This window comes from Danio rerio, chromosome 6 (genome assembly GCF_052040795.2).
Source record: "Danio rerio strain M-AB ecotype USA chromosome 6, GRCz13ab, whole genome shotgun sequence".
Lineage (NCBI taxonomy): Eukaryota > Metazoa > Chordata > Actinopteri > Cypriniformes > Danionidae > Danio > Danio rerio.
Genome location: NC_141026.1, coordinates 17,136,482 through 17,151,786, shown reverse-complemented (window position 1 = coordinate 17,151,786; position 15,305 = coordinate 17,136,482). Strand labels below are relative to the sequence as shown.

Genomic DNA, 15,305 nt, shown 5'->3' with positions numbered 1-15,305 from the left:
AAGTAAACAAAAAAATGTTTTAGATGTGTATCTTATGTATTATTTATTTCTGTTGATGTCTTTTTATTGTTATTATAGAAAAGGGATATTTACAAAACGTTGTAAATATGATCTGGATTTACCATGATATAACCAGAGAAGCTAATATGGGAATAAATTCAAAATTCTCTCTCTCTCTCTCTCTCTCTCTCTCTCTCTCTCTCTCTCTCTCTCTCTCTCTCTCTCTCTCTCTCTCTCTCTCTCTCTCTCTCTTCAAACATTCTGACATTTGTTGAATTGTTTTTTAAGGTGCCTCGATTCTTACCAATATACTGATTAAATTCTGGCATGAAAAATATTAATAAAGAGTAAAATAACTTTTGTTGATGTTAAGATGTACTATTTGTAATATGCAATTCCTGTAAAAGCAACTCTCAATTTCCAGCAGCTAGTACAGTGAATAACATTTTTGATACTTCAATGTATTGAAATAAACATACATTTAAAATATCAAAAACATTATTATTATTATATTTAAATATAAGTCTTACTGACCCCTAGCTTTTTAAGGTTACAAACTTTAAACTGTAACCAAAGCAGAAAAAAAAAAAAAAAAAAAAACATTCACACTACTTGTGTTTTCAGTATATAAACACTAGGGGGAGCCAAACTCAAATCAATGGATTTAATCTGTATCTTGCACTGTGAAAATAGCTGTGTTCCACCCTATAGATTTGCGATGGGGCAACATGGAGGAGGGATTAAAGTAATTTATAAGTGGAATAAACATAAATCAAGTTGCCCCAAAACAAAAGCAAGATTTGTGTTCTTTCAGCTCCTTAAAAATAAGTCGTTTGAACTAACAGCAAACATCATTTTTGACTGTACACTTTAAAAAATGCTAAGTTCCCTACAATTCCTTCATGTTGTCCCAACACTAATTGATTAACTTAAATTAATCTTTTTTTTTTTTACAAAATTTTAGTGGATTGAACAAAAATCATTTAAGTTTTCTCAAAACAAATGCAAGATTTGTATTGTTTCAGCTCATTTTAAATAAGTAGTTACCATTATTGCCTTATTTCCATTGGTTTTGATTGAGATACAATTATGATGAAGGCTGTCACTGTTTGTCTTCCTCTTTTACTATGATGTCCAGTTTTAGCTTAATTCTAATTGTTTTTGCTTCCTCATCACTCTTGACAGACGCAATCAGTGCAGCTAACCCTCGTGTCATTGATGACACTCGTGCTCGAAAACTGTCCAACGACCTGAAGAGGTGCACATATTACGAGACCTGTGCTACTTATGGCCTCAACGTCGAGCGCGTCTTCCAGGATGGTGAGTTTCTCTACAATGTCTAAAATCCTTTAACATTATACAGTTGAAGTCGAAATGATTACTGCTGTGAATTTCTTTTGTCTTTTTCAAATATTCACAAATGATATTTAACTGGGCATGGATTTTTTTTAATATTATTTCCTATCATATTTTTTCTTCTGGAGAATGTTTATTATTTTTGTTTTGCCTAGAATAAAAGCAGTTTTTAATTTTTCAAAACCATTTTAAGGTCAATAAATACCCCTTCGAGCATTTCTTTTTCTGTTGTCTACAGAACAAACCACCATAATATACAATGACTTGCATAATTACCCTAATTTGCCTAATTAAACCTTTAAAGGTCACTTTAAGCTGAATACTAGTATATTGAAAAATATCTAATAAAATATTACGTATTGTTATCATTCATTCATTCATTTTCTTTTCGGCTTAGTCCCTTTATTAATCTGGGGTCGCCACAGTGGAATAAACCTCCAACTTATCCAGTATATGTTTTATGCAGTAGATGCCCTTCCAGTCGCAACACATCACTGTGAAACACAAACACACTCTCATTCACACACATACAGTACGGACAATTTAGCTTACCCAATTCACCTATAGCACATGCCTTTGGACTTGTGGGGGAAACCAAAGCACCCGGAGGAAACCCACGCCAACACAAGGAGAACATGCAAACTCCACATAGAAATGCCAACTGACCCAGCCGGTGCTCGAACTAACAACCTTCTTGCCACTGTGATGCTTGTACTGTACTGCATGTACTTTCATGTTCACTCAGTTTTTAAATTATTTTCAGTTTAATTTTTGACTAATATGAAAATGTTTATATAATTTGTTTACAATACAGTTTGTAAAGTAATATTTTCTGTCTTTTAGTAGATATAATATAAAGAAGACTTGCTTTGTTTACCAAATACAGTGCAGTGGATCTAATTGGATTTGCATTGTAAACATTAAATACAAATTAAATAGGTAATATTTAGTTCATATATTAAGGTTTTAGTTATAATACTCCCAAAATCATTCCGCATAAACCTGCAAATATTTAACAAAATTCTGCGCAGAAATAGCAAAAAAAAGTCTGCAGATTCCACCTGGCCCTAACTATAACTTGAATGGAGGAAGTTCACAGATTCACAGTGCTCATATTGAATAGTTTTTTAACTCAAATGGTTTGTAGCAATTGGCTTTCTTAAACGGTTTGTGTTGCCTTATTAGTTTTTACAGTACTCAGTTGGTTTGAGTTCCCTTCATTTATTGGGTTTTACTTTACTCGAAGGGCTTCGTTTAATCAAATGGATTAAGTTCACAGCACACATTAGAATTAGTTTGTGAACTTAAATGGTTTGAGTTACCTTAACTTATTAGGTATTACAGTGCAGAAATTGGGGGTAAAGATGTACAGGAGGGTTGATAGTTCTGATTTTCACTGTATCAATTTGTGTACACACTTTCTGCAGAGTTAGCACATGAATGTATAACCTTTAAAGCAAATCAATCAGTGATCTGAGTAGTGGTTTAAATCCAGTGTTCTTCTGGAAGTGTCAAATCGTATGGCACCTCCTGTTAGATAAGATTCATCGCAGTGCTTGCCGTTAACAGTGCATGCTTGGATAACATTATGTAGGTTACAGTATAAGGAGCAGGAGGCAGAAAGGGCAAGGTGACTTTGCTGTTGAATAGCCGGACCAATCTGGCTTAATCAGCTCTTAATTACTGACTAAATGGCCCATCTTTTCTTGTGTGTCCCTGCGTGGTAGAGTATAGAGATATAGCTGTGCTGGAGTTTGCTAGGACACTAAAATAGGGTATAAGAACTTCATAAACTGTTTTTAGTTTAAATATTTAGTTTAAATAATGTTGCAGATGTGTTTACCGAAAGGTAGAAGTCAGTCGTTTCTAAATGCTCCAGGAAAGATAGCCTTTGAGACGTGTGCGCCACTAGGGGGCACAAAATGTTAAGAAATGAGACTTGATTTTAAAGATTTGACTCTCTTTTAGCTCTAAATGTTTTTACTTACTACTTTGAGTTTGGTTTTAACAGACTAGTTGTGCTGTTTGTTCTTTGTTTATTGTCATGCTCAGAATGGTAACAAGATGGTTATCTTTATGTTCCTGGTTTTGTGTTGTTGAAACAAGCTTCAGAAGTTTTCAAGAATGTTTTGTGTATTATTATTATTTTTATTATTAGTAATAGGAGGCATTATTGCTACCCCCTTCCTCACACCCTCAATACTTTAACTATCACCATCATCATTATTATTTGTGGTTATTATCATTATCTGTTGACTTACCTATGTACTTGCTTTATATACAATAGGGCTGCATCTAACATTGCAATATTTGTTTTTAAATCTGCGATATATGTTGCGATATGAATACAATTTCACTACATGTGTTGAATAATTATTTGGAAAGAATGCATGATTTGAGATTGAATGGGATGATTCTGTACAGGAGTGCATCTGCATAAAATATCAGAAACAGTCTACAAGCACAGATAAATTCAATCAAGAAAAAGATACAAATTAGATAAACAGCGATTTAATGTTTTTCAGACTGTTTTTAGTTATACAGTAATTAAATAATCAAATGTAAACTAATACTGCATAGTCTTCGTTTAATAAACGATTCAAAATAATTTATTGTTTTTAATGTCAAAGTTAAAAACAGTACAATTTCTTATACCTGATGGCCTAAAAACACTTCCAAAATGATAAAATAAATCCAGACTCAATTTGCGTATGTTCGTGATGTGACTATTGTGAAGGTTAACATTGTGATATCGATGCTGAAACGATATTGTGCAGCCCTAACACACAGTATCCATACATTTATATGCACCTGTTGTGTTTTTTTGTTTTCATTTTATTGCAATCATTTTTTTCCTTCTTACCTTTCTCTTTGCTTGTGTTTATTTTGTTTTTGTTTTCCATTTTTCTGTCTTATTGCTCTATTTCTACTGACTCTATATTTGTATTAATTTTATTACATATATTCGTTTTCTTCCCTGTCTCTTTGCTTAGGTAAATTTATTATTTTATTTTTACTCTGTTGCTACTAACTGCACTCCGTGTATTCTGTTAATCTGTCTGTTTGGTTTTGCTTAGAAAAATTTTTAATAAATAAATAAAATAAATAAATTGTGTAGGCTACTAGTAATAATAATAATAAATAATTATAATGATTATTTCATTACACATTTCAGGAATTTCATTTTAATCTAATCAAATGCCCAAAGAATTAGTGATTTTTGTAAGCTTAAATGGTCCTAAAAGATTAATTCTCATTTAAAGTACCATTTCTACATTTGTGTAACAACAGCAAAGTGTTACTTTTGCTGCTAATCCGCCAGTTTAAATAATACATTTTAAGACTGTCATTATTAATGCACTTTGAAATAAAAGTTCAGTGTTTTTTTATGTTCTGTTCATTGAAGATTAGTTACAACTGCTAAAACAAATTTTTATCATTATTAATTAATTATCGTTAATACTAAAAGTACTTAGTTAATTTTACATATTAGCTCTTTTTTTACATTAAGGTTGTATGTTAACATTAAATATTGGACTGTGAATTAGCATACGTATGAACATTTCTATTAACAAAGGTTAAATAAAGGGATAATTAACCCGAAAATGAAACTTCTTTCATAATTTGCTCTCTTTTTTCAAACCTTTATGAGTTTTTGTCTTCTGATCAATCCAAAAGAAGATATTTCAAAGAAAGCTGAAAACCTGTAACCATTGATGATTTTTATAGCATTTGTTTTCCCTACATAAGTCAATGGCCACAGGTTATCTGCTTTCTTCAAAATATCTTCTATTGCGAAGAACAGAAGATATTAACAAAGGTTAATTAAAGGGAAAATTAACCCAAAAAGGAAAATTGTCGAAATGAGTTTCTGTCTTCTGTTCAACCTCAAAGAAGATATTTTATAGGAAGCTGAAAACCTTTGATGTTTTTATAGCATTTGTTTTTTGGAAGTCAGCGGTTACAGGTTTTCAGCTTTCTTCCAAATATGTTCTTTTGGGTTCAACAGAAGACAGAAACTCTTAAAGATATGGAACAACTCTTTGGAACACCCTCTTGTTGAGGGGGAGTAAATAGTGAGTAAATTTTCATTTTGGTTAAACTATACCTTTAATGTTCTGAAAAGTTTGTTGTTATTTATTAACATAATGTTTATAAATGAGATTTCATGGTAAAGTGTCACCAAGACTTTTTCATAAACTTCATAAAATGCTTTCGAGATCAGTGTTAAATACACATACACTAGTTAAATATAATACAAGGTTACCACTGGTCAGGGGATTCACTTTTTTTGTTAATGTCATTGAATGTCAGACGCTTTTGTTGTCACTTTCAGTTTCCATTCATCAACATTTTTTTTATTTTGATTATATGTAAATTTTTTTCTCTACCGTGTTAAGTGTTTTATTACATTGCTTCACACATTTTGCTTATATTGTTATGGCCAGGCTATTTTTCAGCACCATTTTTAATCTTTTCCTGCTTTTCAACTGGCAGTCACTTAAGTCAAATGCGGTCTAAGCCAAGCATGCCAGGAAATTTCAAGAGCTTTGGCTACAAAATGACCACTTCAAAGACTGTGTGTTAGACTCCGCTGTTGTTTCTTTTCAAGATGTGAGGTAAATTATTCATGTCTGCTCTCATAATTGCTGTTAAAACGATGATATTATATATTCAAGCTGAACAACATTTTTCTATCATGCAAAATTATGTTTTTTCTGTTCATTATAGACCAACTTTTTTTGTCGGTGGAAGTCATGGAATTTGACAATTGGCTAAGAGTGGGAGTCTTAATACTATTAAAGTACAATAAAAACAAGCAGCAAACACTACAAGAACATGTTTATGAGCTCCTCAGTGGAAGTGTTGTTTGATGTGAGGATTTAATGAGTCTTCATGATGAATGTTATGATGGATTGGTGATTTTAAGGGCCTATAAAAACAGTTGACTGTTCTTTTCAACTGTAGATCGGAGCAAACACCTGAAGATTAAGAAAATAAATAGAAATCTATTTCAAAACATTTAAATTCTATGTTAACTGGAAGTTGCTGAGACTTTTGTTTTAGTACGGTGATCTACTTATAACTGCAAACAGAATATTGAGTAGGAGGCATGGCTTTTCTTTTCGCCTCATTCTCTCATAGCATGTTAAGAGAGGGTATTAACCAAGTCCCTTTAAGCCAAGTCATTTTACTCAGTGGTCATCTTTGTAATGCCTCTCGGGCAGTATGCTCTGTCATTCCATCTGAATTGGGAATCATCAAATTCTCCAAAACTGTTTGCCAAGCTTAAGATTACATGACATTTGCACTCACCAATAAAATTAAACAACAACTGTCTCATAAGTTTCTAAATGTTCCAATCAAAAAAATTCTGCTTATTTTCAGGGTGCCCAAGCTATTGTGCATGCGCACTTCAAAGGAATGAGATATTTTGCGTTATTTCGAGCTAAGTCGTTCTTCCAGTTTGAAACAAAATTTTAAAGCCGAGTCACGCTGATTAGATCCTTGCGTGGAGAGTGGATGTCTGTGCCTGGGTGTACATCGTGACGTCTCTGAGTGTGCAGCATTAGTTCATGAGAAAGACTTGGTTCAAACCAATCAGCGTGCTCTATTGTGAATGAGGTAGAACTTCATTAACATGCCTGATAGCTTCGAAGACTGTTTTTACCTCTTACATCGTTAATTATACAGATTTCAAAACAAAACAAAAAACATTTGTTTTCAAGTGTAGTGGATTCATTTAAAAGTACAGATTTCAGGCTTTAATTGGATATATTTTTTATGTCTGTGAAGCAAATATTGCAAATATGCTGAGATTCCAGTGTGTTTGTTGACCACAAAAACTGTTGTAAAAGCACACATTTGGTCCAAGATTCTGCACAGGAGAGTCGTCAGTCTACAGCAATCGATGATTGGCTCTTGTACTAGTAGGAGGGGCTTCATTTGCCATATTGACCGTTACACTTTTCCCCATTCAAAGTTATGCAAGTGACATGTCTTGTGTATTCTAGTCTTTGGTTTTAATATGCAGTTCCTATAGAAGCTCTCAGGTCGACGTCATCAGAAGGAAGAAACTTAAAACATGGAAGCAAATGTAGCAAAATAAACATAGTAAATTTAATGGTTTCCTGGTCCCGGTTTCTGTCTAAAGGCTCGTGCACACTGTGACGCTTTTCCTTTGCGTTTATCGTCAGCATTTTTCAAGACGTTTTTCCAGATTCAAACCCAAGCGATTTTCACTGGCGTCAAGCAGAAGAGTATGCAAAATCACTCCTTGACATTAGATGGCGCTACACAACTTTAAGCTTCTGACACCCACTTGTAACACAGAAGAAAAAGACAAAGGCTGCGTCCGAAACCGCATACTTCCATACTATATAGTACGCTAAAATCAGTATGCGAGCCGAGTAGTATGTCCGAATTCACAAGCTGCGTCCCAAATCGCATACTTATGCACTATTCTACGCCATTTTGTAGTATAAATAGTGTAAGTAGTGCGTTCACACTGAAAACTCTAAAAATAATAAGTGCACTTTAACTACCCGGATGATGCACTCATTCACCCGCTAAAATGAAGTGTGTAATGATGGACACTTCACACACTCAACGACCGCAGGTTTGCTTACGTAGCGGAAGGGGCGGAGCTATCGGACGCACATGTTGAATAACTTTATTTAATTTGGATGGTGAAAGCAAAATTCTTTTACGAGAGTGATTATAGCGCCTCCCGATAGTGATTGCGGCAACACTCACGGCAGGTATTATTTGATAATTCGGCCGTTTCCTTCAATGATTTGGCAACTGTCAAACGTCATCAGGGAAACGGTTTGAATTTCCGCTTAGTAAAAAAAACATAAGTGTGCCATTTGGGACGAGCCTACATACATATACTATCCTGTTGAGTGTGTAAGTGCATAAGTACATAGTGCATGAGTGCATAGTGTATAGTGTGCCATTTGGGACGCAGCTACAGAATTCGAAAAACAGTATGCGAGAAGTACCCGGATGACTTACTACTTCCGGCGAGATTCTAGAGTGCGCATCCAATGCATGCTTAGCTATCCCATGATGCCCCGCGAGCGAATTCATGAATGCGAGCAAAGCGACGCAATTGACACAGGTAGGTCACGTGACCACGACAAAATGGCGGATGTAGTACGTCCGAATTCCGTTCATACTTTTCACATTTCACATTCATACTGTATAGAACGTACTTTTCTAACGGCCGAGTAGTACGTTTAAATTCAAATGCAGTACCTACTGAGTAGTAGGCGGTTTCGGACGCAGCCAAAGTTAACACGCTTGTTGTTATGGACGGTTTAAGTAGCAGCTCCAGGTCTAGCGATGAAGAAACGATTATTGTTCACCAGTGCAATAAGCAGCTCCTTGTTCCTATCCCCTCTCGGCATCTTCTTCAGTGTGTGCTCGCATTGACAGTTATGCGCTTGAGCGCCTCCAAGTGCTGTTTACTGTAACTTCAGCAGCTCCGTGCACGTGAACAAAAGTTCCAATCTGATTGGTGGAGAAGGTTTTGACATGGCTGAAAAAAATGAGGCTTTTTTTTTTTTAAATGACATTTTTGCGTCTGCCGTTTTGCATGTTGTTGTGCACGATCACATTGACGCTCTTTATTTAGTCACAATGCGTTAAACGTAGATGCCAGGTTCAGACACAAAGGTCTAGGTGTGAAAGCACCCGTAGTGATGTTCTGAGAATGTTCTTTTCAAATGAATATTGTTCTTTTGACAGATTTGTAATAGTATTGTGTAGAGCTGAAGTCAAAATGATTAGCTCTCCTATACACATTTAAGCTTTTTTTTTCTCGAGTGCTCTGACATAGACAATAATTTGATAACCTTTTTTTTTAAACGTAGCGAATTTAATAACTAATTTCTTTCGTTGATAGTACATAATATTTTAAGTTATTTTGAAAGATACACTACTAGTATTTAAGTGCAATTTAAAGACTTTACTATAAGGTTAACTATGCAAGATTAATTAGGCAAGTCATTGGACAGCTTTGTTCTGTAGCTAATTGAAAGCAATTTGTTAAGAGGGCTAATAATATTGACCTTTATATATATATATATATATATATATATATATATATATATATATATATATATATATATATATATATATATATATATATATATATGTATGTATGTATATATATATATATATATATATATATATATATATGTATGTATGTATATATATATATATATATATATATATGTATGTATGTATATATATATATATATATATATATATATGTATGTATGTATATATATATATATATATGTATATATATATATGTATGTATATATATATATATATATATATATATATATATATATATATGTATATATATATATGTATATGTATATATATATATATATATATATATATATTTTTTTTTTTTATAATTATTTTTTATATATATAAAACTGCTTTTTATTTTAGCCAAACCAAAAAAAAAAAGACTTCAGAAGAAAAAATATTGTAGAAAATACTATGAAAATGTCTTTGCTCCATTAAACATCACTTGGGAAATATTTTTTTAAAATAATACAAATTACACAATAATTTTGCTGTCAACTGCATATTTTATAATCTGGAGACATTTTCTTACGTCTATGCTGTTTGTGTTTACTGTGTTTACTGTGTGTGTGTGTGTGTGTGTGTGTGTGTGTGTGTGGCAGAAGCACACAGCTCTTTAGTGTTCAGCTCTCCATCCATGAGGGAGATTTACACTCTAAACGCTCTGCTATTATCTGCTTAATTATTACACTGTTGGCTGCAGCCAAGACTGCTGTAATTTAACTGTGTGTGTGTGTGTGTGTGTGTGTGTGTGTGTGTGTGTGTGTGTGTGTGTGTGTGTGTGTGTGTGTGTGTGTGTGTGTGTGTGTGTGTGTGTGTGTGTGTGTGTGTAAAGAGTGGGTGCAAAGAGTGGGTGCATGTCTGTATGATGGCCAAGCTCATCAGCAGCACTAAATGAGAGCAAGAAAAGGCTAAATTCCTGATCATTACTGACGCTGTCTCCTCGCATCTCTCATTTCATTATCCTCAATTAATCATGCATTCTAATTATCCACTGTAGTGGAATTTATTGATGAGTACCAAAATGATTATTTTAATGTTTTGTGTTGCATTGATAGCATAGCAGCTGCCCAGAGGTGTGTTTTGTGTGTGTGTTTATGTGTGTGTGAATCAGCAACCCATGATGATGAGCTGTTGTTATTACATGTGTGACCATAATTAAAGAGACTTTTAATCATCGGTCAGTGCAGTTTTGCTGGCTCTGTATGATTTTGTGATGAAACGGGACAATGATTGTTTATACTTATGTTGATCATCTCAAATAAGACTGCTTATGGGATGATCTTGATTTATTATTCAATTATTAGGTCATGGAGAATCAATGTAGAAGGTTGTGTAATATAGGATGTTTTCTATTACTTAAATGTATAACAGTTTGTAGATGTGTTGTAATATAATAAACATAATATAATATAATATAGATTTGTTTCATCAAAATGTTATACTGTAGATCTTTGTAAGAATATTGAGTATTAAATATAAAATAAAAAGACTAAATAAATAAAAATGTATTTATTACTTTCTATAATTACTTTTTTCTATAAAATATACAACAGTTTGTATTAAACATATCAAACAAAGCCTGTATACTGTATATGTAAATATACTTTATATATATATCCTCCAATATACTGTAGTTTGGCTGGAATGAAAGCAGTTTTGAATTATTTTAAAACAATTTTTAGATCAATATTATTAGCCCTGATAATAATGTATAAGGGCTGCACAATATATCATTTCTGCATTGATATCGCAATGTGTGAATCTGCATTAGTTGCATCGCAGGAAATCAACCATTTGAACACAAGAAGTTATAAAGTTTGCCACTTTAACAAAGATTAATTGTGTTTTTTTTATACAATGAAAACTGTAGAAAGTGTTATTTTAAATTTGATTACTGAATATCTGTGCTTCAATATTCTTAAACTCATAAATCACAGTTTATTTATAGTTTTTATGTTTGTTTTATTGTTTTCATCTGTGATTTATTTAAATTTATTTTGTACATATTTTTAATTAATATTAATGTAATATACACTCACTGGACACTTTATTTGGCACACCTTACTTGTACCGAGTTGGACTCCCTTTTGCCTTCACAACTGCCTTAATCCTTAGTGGCACAGATTCAACAAGGTACTGGAAATATTGCTCAGAGATTTTGGTCCATATTGACATGATAGTATCACGCAGTTGCTGCAGATTTGTCTGCAGCACATCTATGATGTGAATTACAGTACTTGTTCCAACACAACCCAAAGGTACTTTATTGGATTGAGGTCTGGTGACTGTGAAGGCTGTTTGAGCACAGTCAACTCATGGTCATGTTCAAGAAACCAGTCTGAGATGATTCGCCCTTTGACATTATCCTGCTGGAAGTATCCATCAGAAGATGGGTACACTGGGGTCTCTGGCTTCAACAAGGCATTTGCACCCACAGAACTGCCTCACACTGGTAATTTTCTTTTTTCGAACAGTTCTCTGTAAACACTAGAGATAGTTGTGCGTGAAAATCCTAGTAGATAAGCAGTTTCTGAAATACTCAGATTAGCCCATCTGGCACTTAAATCACCTTTCTTCCCCATTCTGATGCTCGGTTTGAACGGCAGCAGATTGTTTTGACCATGTCTACATGGTTGATTAGAAATTTGCGTTAACGAGTTAGACAGATGTGCCTGATAAAGTGGCCGGTGAGTGTATATATTAATAGAACCGTGTACATTTTATGAAGATGCTCACTCTCTTAAAAAATCTTCCTAGTCAATGTAAAAATATGGTTCTTTCTAAATAGTCATCTTGTGATATTACTGTATATTCATTTAGCAGAAAAACGAAACATTGAACTGTCATTTTTTTTTACAATATCGTGCAACCTTAATTTAGATTATCTACAGAAGAAACCACTGTTATCCAATGATTTTTGCCTAAATACCCTAAAAAACTAAATTTTTAATAAAAATGTTAATATCTTATATTAAAAGGAGAAAAATAAAATGTACTGTCTTCATGCAGAAGACAAAATAAATAATTAATAAAACTATTATGTTTAAAAACAAGTTTAAAAAATCTTCTCTCCATTTAGAAACGCATGGAAAAATAGTTTTAAAATAATTCACATGCAGTGGTGTAATACAGTTATTTTATCAATGTTTTTATTAGAACATTTATTTTTTTATTGTATTTTTTTAATCTTGTCGTACTTTTAAATATGGTATACAGCATATCACAATACACTTGTATGAATGATACAAATACCAAGTAATTTTTCTTGAAGCAGTTCTGCTTTGTTAGTTTTCTCGATTGATTCGTGAGATTCAGCAGAGAATTAATGAAAGTGCAGTTTATCAGAAAAATAGATTTTTTTTAAAGCATCATGCCCATTGATTTACACTGCAGTTTTATGCATGTTTGATCACCCTGGGTTACTTTCTGTCACAATCAATTACTACTCTCTCAAATTCATAATTCCTAATGGGACAAAAGTCTATATATACAAGTTTGCTCATGTTTAAGAGCAGTGCCCTGGCTCCTCATGGCCTTTTGCCTCTAATAAATGATAATTGTCTTTGGTTGAGCATGCAGTAATATAATGAGCTGAATTGCCATAAATCAAGTAATGCAGGCGAGCGAGTTTGCATCGCTTTCCCAGACTCATCGAGATGGCAACACGCAAATAACAAGAACATTAACCATTAAAAATAATTGGTGCAGTAGTTATCTGCAATACATTTATGTAACAAAGTGTTTACGAGATGGCCAGTGGAGAAATAAAGTAAGGCAATTTATTCGGTCAGGGTCAGATGAGGGTTTACCACAGTCGTTCCCGTGTCTCTGCGTTTGTTTACTTGTGTTTTTATGTTTGCTAGCAACATTTTCATTCCCATTTCATTTAGTGTGAACTACGGGAGTAAATTACGTTGGACTGCAAATAATTTGTGAATTAATTTGTGTGTGTATTTATTTATTTATTTTGTTTGTTTTTATTTATTTATTTATATTTTAATTATATATTATTATTATTATTATTATTATTATTATATATTCACACACACATTTATTATGTGGATTATTATTAAATATTATTTATATTATTTATTTATTTATTTTATTTTATTAGAAGTGATTTACCACAGTAGATCCCGTGTCTCTGCATGTCTTTACTTGTGTTTTTATGTTTACTAGTCACATTTTTAAATTCACATTAAATTTTGTGTGAATTGTGGGAGTGAAGTACATTGAACTGCAAACAATTCGTGAAATAATTTTTGTATGTATGCATTTATTTATTTATTATTATTTTGTTTTTATTTATTTTATTTAATTATTACAAATTAATATTATTTTTATGTATTATTATTATTATTGTTGTTGTTATTATTATTATTATTATAAGTATTGCACTTAAATTATTTTTAAGTGGTTTACCTTAGTAGATCCTATGTCTCTGCTTGTGTTTACTTGTTTTTGTGTTTATTAGAAACATTTCCCCCCATTACATTTAGTTTGAATTATAGGAGTGAATTACATTGAACTGCAAACAATTTGTGAATTAATTAATTCATTGTTTATATATATATATTTTTTCTTTTTATTAATTTCATTTGTTTATTTTTATTTATAATCTAATTATTCATTGAAAGACAATACAAAAGATGGTCCTATAACAAAACACTAACTAAGAGAGGATCCTTGTTTCTTTATTTAATGAGGGTATTAAATGAAGGCATCAAGCACAACAGATGACATTGAGATGACGACAGGACTCATGGATTGTTTAAAAGTGAACCTTAGTATAGTGACTTGTACAATAGAATATAGAATACAATAAAAAAAAATTTACATTGTGCAAAGCATTCAAAAACATTCTGTGATTTTGAAAAAGTATATACAGTTGAAGTCCAAATTATTAGCCCCCCTTGGAATTGATGTTTAACAGAGCAAGGAAATTTTTACAGTATGTCTGATAATATTTTTTCTTCTGGAGAAAGTCTTATTTGTTTTATTACAGCAAGAATAAAAGCAGTTATTAATTTTTTAAACACCATTTTAAGGACAAAATTATTTGCCTCTTTAAGCTGTATATTTTTCAATAGTGTACAGAACAAACCATCATTATATACAATGACTCGCCTAATTACCCTAACCTGCCTAGTTAAACTAATTAACCTAGTTAAGCCTTTAAATGTCACTTTAAGCTGTATAGAAGTGTCTTGAAAAATATCTAGTAAAATATTATTTACTGTCATCATGGCAAAAGTAAAATAAATCCGTTGAGAAATTAGTTATTAAAAATATTATGTTTAATAATATTCTCTCTTAATATTCATTAAAATACCAAATACAACATTAGATGGCAACACGCAAATAACAAGAACATTAACCATTAAAAATAATTGGTGCAGTAGTTATCTGCAATACATTTATGTAACAAAGTGTTTACGAGATGGCCAGTGGAGAAATAAAGTAAGGCAATTTATTCGGTCAGGGTCAGATGAGGGTTTACCACAGTCGTTCCCGTGTCTCTGCGTTTGTTTACTTGTGTTTTTATGTTTGCTAGCAACATTTTCATTCCCATTTCATTTAGTGTGAACTACGGGAGTAAATTACGTTGGACTGCAAATAATTTGTGAATTAATTTGTGTGTGTATTTATTTATTTATTTTGTTTGTTTTTATTTATTTATTTATATTTTAATTATATATTATTATTATTATTATTATTATTATTATATATTCACACACACATTTATTATGTGGATTATTATTAAATATTATTTATATTATTTATTTATTTATTTTATTTTATTAGAAGTGATTTACCACAGTAGATCCCGTGTCTCTGCA

General features: G+C 32.1%; 1 protein-coding gene across 12 annotated transcripts in view; it reads left to right on the top strand.

The window, feature by feature from the left end:
* The window catches only part of agap1 (ArfGAP with GTPase domain, ankyrin repeat and PH domain 1), a 351,020-nt gene that overhangs the window by 198,437 nt on the left and 137,278 nt on the right, over nucleotides 1-15,305 (top strand). For all 12 annotated transcript variants that reach the window (XR_015493378.1, XR_015493377.1, XR_015493379.1 and 9 more), the window contains one exon: nucleotides 1,186-1,320. Coding sequence is in view for 8 of the 12 variants with exons in the window: in XM_087256868.1 (XP_087112994.1) it covers nucleotides 1,186-1,320 (135 nt within the window). In the remaining 4 variants the exon portion in view is untranslated. The remainder of the gene's footprint in view (nucleotides 1-1,185; nucleotides 1,321-15,305) is intronic.